Genomic DNA, 6,000 nt, shown 5'->3' with positions numbered 1-6,000 from the left:
TACATAAATTATTATTATTATTTATTGGTTTATTTATAAATTCACTGACAAACAATAACTCGTTTACTTAACATTAAACTAGATTGACAAACAAAATTGTCCCATAATGACATCAACGGTATAACAGCTAGTATAATGTATTAAAAGTGGTACGCACGTACCAACTTTTATATTAATTATTTTGTGCTTATTTGTCTTATATTTTTGTAAACATACAAATATGGTTATAAGAATGAGTTTTTACTCCAAGCCTTGCGATTGAAATTAGATTTTTCGATTTTAAATTCAATTTTGCCCATGGATATAAGATTTATATAATTGAAAATTAAAATAATAAATGATTTTAACCATTTGAGATTGTATTATTGAACAATAACCGTTCGATCTTTTTCTGTAGGTTTTAGTACCTGAAGTAGGGTAAATACAAAATTTATCTTTTTGTTTCTTTAAAATATAAATTTTACATTACCTTATATTTCTACCTAGATCGTATAATTTGCGTGGCCTTCATACTCGTCATGACGCGTGGCTGTGAAACACGAATTACAAAACAAAATAACCTACCAATGAACCATATTATAGGCCCGTTGGTTTTTATGAATATGAATTTTAAATATTACTTTTTATTTCAAAATCTATTTTAGGACCTGATTTAGTCTTAAGACTTCCAAGCACCAGACTTATTATACAATTAGCGATGCAAAATACGAAGCAAATTCCTGAAACCAGTAGATGTGAACCCGCTATATACGAGTATAAGAAATCTTCGTTTTCGGAGATATACGAAGTATTACAATCGTTACGAAAGTAAGTAGTAAATGACTTAAACCGTTAGATAAATGTAAGTAACACATTTTTGTTTTTTAGAGATGAGATTCTTTGTGATATTAAACTAGAAACAGACGATGGTGAAGTTATATTCGGCCATAAAGTGGTTTTAGCATCGGCTAGTCCATATTTCCTTGCAATGTTCACAAATTTTTCAGAAAAGAATCAAGATCAAGTTATAATCAGGCAGTTGGACTCTAGAGCCTTACATCTCTTAATAGACTTTGTTTATTCTGGGAAAATCTCAATCACAGAAAAAAATGTACAGGTAATAATAAATAACTTTTATTTTATTATAGAAGACAAAATTGTTTATATTGTTTTTTGTTTATTTTTTAAGATTTTATTGTCAGCATCAAATCTTTTGCAGTTACAAGAAGTCAAAAAGGCATGTTGTGATTTTCTACAGACACAACTATGTCCTACAAATGTTATTGGGATAAATGCGTTAGCTGATTTACATGGCTGTATGCAATTGTCAACAAGTTCAGAATTATATATTCAACAACACTTTTCGTACGAAATATTATTTACTACTATAATTCTATAAGCAAATTGTATTGATTATAGTTATAATATGATTTTTAGTGATGTGGTAGAAGGAGAAGAATTCCTTTCCATGTCATATGATCAAATGGTTAAGTTGATCTCTAGTGAAGAACTTACAGCTCCACCTGAAGAAAAAGTATGCAAAATTAAATTTACAATTATTAATTTCAGTACCTATTATGGATGGGAAAATTAAAAAACCTCCTTACATAAAAATAGTATAATTAATTAGTAAAAGCATATTGATTGTTGTAGATATTTGAAAGTGTTATACGATGGGTAAAACATGATTTGGATTCTAGAAAACAAATTTTGCCCCAATTAATAGAACATGTGCGGTTACCATTAACATCGAGAGATTACATATTAGAAAAAGTACTGGTTGAACCTCTTCTTAATAATTGTCTTGAATGTAAGTTTTGTCAGTGAATATTCTTTTTTATGATTTAATTTATATTTTATATGTTTACATTTTTTTTTAGGTAAAGGTTACGTTATCGAAGCATTACATTTTCATTTACTCAAGTCAGATGGGCTTATCACCATTCCTCATAACATCCGGACAAAACCGAGACAACCTGGTGGTACACATAAAGTACGATTCTACAATATTTTATTTCTCTTTCCAATATATTAACGATTCAATTATAGCAGGTTATTTTAGTGGTTGGTGGATTAGGGCACGGTAATGCAATATTAGATAGTACAGAATTCTACGACCTAAAACTCAACCAATGGCAATCCGGACCAAAAATGATTACACCACTTTATTATGGTGGTCTAGCTGTATTAAAAGATAATAATATTATGCTTTATGTTGGTGGTCACAAATACCCATCAACTACTTGTAAGTCTGTCTTTGTACTAGATTTATCTTCAGAATTACCTTCTTGGAAACCAACCGTTGACATGTTAGTTAAAAGACAACATTTAGGAATTGGTGTGATAAATAATTATGTATATGCCGTGAGTAATATAGAATTAGAATCTATTAGTGTATAAGAAATTTCTGTTATGAAATAGGTGCATATAAATTATATTATAAATTCAAGGTTGGCGGTTATGATGGCGAATGTTTTTTAAACAGTGCAGAAGTTTTTGACTGCAGAAACCGAAATGGCGTTTGATATCTAATATGTCTACTAAAAGAAGTGGTGTTGGCCTTGGAGTACTGAATAATCTTTTGTATGCGGTAAAATGTTTATTACATTATGATTTTAAATTTGTAATATACAGTAAGTACATTTGTTATAATTTAATTAAAACAATTTCCCAGATCAAGAATCACGAAATTAATCCACAAAACAAAATATTTTGATAAATAAAAATTATTATTTTGTTTATTTAACATAATATGAACAATGTACTAAGTCAAATATTTGATTAAATACCTGCTCAATACAATGATATGAAAATTATATGAGACACAAATTTTTTTCAATGATTGACTGAATAAAAGTAATAAAACTATATTTCATTTTAATATAGTTAATGTTTAATATAATAAAAAAATTTAATAATTGTATTAATTTTACAACCTATTTATATATTGGTTGTGTATCATATTATCTTTGAAAATGATAAAACATTAGAGTTAATTTCATTTAATTCAGTGTCTGCAGTTTTCAGTGGATTTTTAGTTCATACTAGACAAAGCTTGATTTTTAATTCCTAATATTTGATGATCATATATCATTATTTAATTTGATCGATAATATATGTTTGTAATCAAAAAATACAATGCCTTTTTTCTACGTTTTATAAATATACAATAATTCATCTTCATTAGAAAATGGTATGCAATAATATTGTGTTCCAGAGATAATTTTGTCAAGGGAAAGTGAATTTTATTCCGCTTGTAGCACCTGGATTCCCGTAAGTTAAAATTATTTATTCAGTATTAAATTGTGTAGGTCGGAGGTTTTGACGGTATATCACAGCAGAGATTAAAATCAGTGGAATGTTATAATCCCAGTCTCGACAAATGGACACCAATCGCAGAAATGAGTTTAGGTCGAAGTGCTTTGGTTGTTGGCATTTTAGATGGAGTACTATATGCTGTAGGCGGTCATGATGGATTTTATGTGCACAGGACTGTTGAAGCATACAGACCAAGTACAGGGGTTTGGACAACTGTTGCAGACATGCATTTGTGTCGACGCGACGCAGGTAAGCTTCTTGTTTTTTAATTTTTAATTTTTCATGAAATATGTTTAATCTGAGTTTAAATTTTCAATACAGGAGTAGCAGTATTAGATGGGTTATTGTATGTCGTCGGTGGTAGCGACGGACGTTGTGTTCTAGATTCTATAGAATGTTACAACCCCAACACCAATACATGGACCATGGTCACAGCGTCAATGAATGTTCCACGAAATTATTTAGGAGTAGTAGTCATTGATAGTCTAAATTTTAAAACTTGTTAGTATTCGTTGTTTTTTTTTTTTTTATATAATATATAAATATTTTCTTATATTGTATGATAATTTTCTATTTACTTTATAGTTTTTGAATGTATTACTAAAAAATTGTTTTAACTTGCACTATAAATTGATAGACAATGACATGCCACCATTTGTTTAAATATAATAGCATTGGATACGAAATTTTTAATATGGTCCTAATTTGTGTGATAATATATTTATCGTATTTTTTATAAATTTTTATGGTTTTTGAATATTTAATTAAAAGATTATTTTTAATTAAATTTTAATAGTTAGAAATATATGATGTGTTTATTATTTATACTATAGCGTTTCTGAAATTGTGGTTGTGCAGATCACTTCAGGGGTCCGTGAAACTCTCATAAAAATGTAAGTACTGTTTGTCTATTATTTAAAAAAGAATTTTGAATTAAATAAAAATACACATTATATTATAATTTTTATTGCCAATAGTCCTTTCATAAAATTACGTTAAAAATGACTATTGAAACAAAGTAAGTGTTCAATTGTCGAGCTGTAATAACTTATTGTTGAAAGCTAAATAAAAAAATCTAAGAAAGCGATAAAAGTGGTCTTAAAAAAGGGTTCAACGGATAAAAAAGTTCAAGAAACACTGATCTATAGCCTAGGGTTGAAAATTTAAAATAAACCAAAATTTAACCAAAAAATCTATAAAATATACACTCATAAGTATAAATGCAATTTTATCATAAATCGTTTTAGTTCAAATTTCGATGAAATTAGATAGGTATTGAAATGGAGAAAAGCGATTTTTATTATTTTGTTTTAATTTAAATAAAATATTATACGTAGACACTTGAAACATTTAAAGTATTATATTATATTATAGTATACGCACAATTTCGTTTTGAAGTGCAATTTTTTTGGAAAAAAATAATTGAATCAACAGTCGTACTCATAGTTAAATAAATTACATTAACTATAATAGTATTATAGAATATATTTAGTACCTATAGTTGTATGTTATGCTGAAATGATTTTATAACATTGAATTCAAATTGAATACATCCGTTACAGTGAACCACTCAAAATGATTTTTTCATTTTACTTAAAACCATATTTTATTTAAATTTTTATATTATTGTACTACTGGAGTAGTATCCTGTGGTGATACCATACGCATGTATAACTCATTTAATAATTTTAAAGAATTGTATGAAACATATTTTTTTTTTAATATATTTAATTTAAGTTTAACACTATTCAATACAGTAATAGCTGTATTAGATGTTTTATTGGTGAAAGCGACGGTGTTTCTAATGTAGATTCCGCGGAATTGTACAACTCCAACATTAATAATACCTGGACCGTGGTCACAGCGTCAATGAATGTTGCACACAATTTTTTTGTAGTAGTAGGCATTGATAATCTACAATAATATTTTAAATCTCAGCATTCATGATTATTCTTGACACAAAGTATATTAATATTGTATCATATCGTATGATAATATATTTATTTTTTTTATATTAATTGTGCAGTTGTTGGTTGTTTTGTTTAAATGTTTTCTTATTATATTCGCTAATATCACGAACATTTTTAATAATCCAGTCGTTAAATATGTATGAAATGTTTAATTTCTTTAATACTAGACAAATTTTAAAAAAGCTTTCTCGTAAGTAGTTAATACTTTAACAACATTATGTAAAAATACTAAGTACTAAGCACTAAGTAAGTACTAATGGCAGGGACGTGACTGATTCTATATTTCAACAGTAATAAAAATAACAGTGTTATCGGAAAAAGCCAAACGAAATTGATATTTTCTGTGTACAATGTACCTATGTCTCATGATAGCTATATTTGTATTTATAATATTAAATACCTATATATTGTAGAAAATCTAAAAATAATTTATATCTATAAACAGAATCGATTTACCAACTTGGTTCATATTGTTTTTTAAATTATCATTATATTTAATAATAGTCATAACAATTATTATGCTATTTAAATATGTATTTTTTTTTGTCTTCTTAAATTTAAATGTTGTATGATAATAATATACTCATAATAATTAGTAATTATAATACTTATATCGATATTTAATTTATTAGTTGTATATTATTTAGATTTCATAAAACCTGAATTTATAATAAAACTGATGAAATTGTTAAAAACTTGAGGTTAATAAAATATGTAATCACTAATCACTTAC

At 26.8% G+C, this 6,000-nt stretch overlaps 1 protein-coding gene across 1 annotated transcript; it reads left to right on the top strand.

The window, feature by feature from the left end:
* The first annotated feature begins 335 nt into the window (after positions 1-335).
* On the top strand, positions 336-4,104 carry LOC100161770 (ring canal kelch homolog). Its single transcript, XM_008190036.3, is given in 11 exon segments — positions 336-807; positions 868-1,096; positions 1,169-1,344; positions 1,417-1,513; positions 1,633-1,789; positions 1,860-1,972; positions 2,029-2,343; positions 2,430-2,490; positions 2,493-2,569; positions 3,291-3,546; positions 3,619-4,104. Coding segments are annotated over 11 exon segments (1,776 nt in total). The 5' UTR covers positions 336-697; the 3' UTR covers positions 3,804-4,104.
* The last annotated feature ends 1,896 nt before the right edge of the window (positions 4,105-6,000 follow it).

The sequence above is a fragment of the Acyrthosiphon pisum genome, chromosome A2, assembly GCF_005508785.2.
Source record: "Acyrthosiphon pisum isolate AL4f chromosome A2, pea_aphid_22Mar2018_4r6ur, whole genome shotgun sequence".
Lineage (NCBI taxonomy): Eukaryota > Metazoa > Arthropoda > Insecta > Hemiptera > Aphididae > Acyrthosiphon > Acyrthosiphon pisum.
Note: the sequence above shows the minus strand (reverse complement) of the source record. Positions and strands in the feature narration are given on the sequence as shown.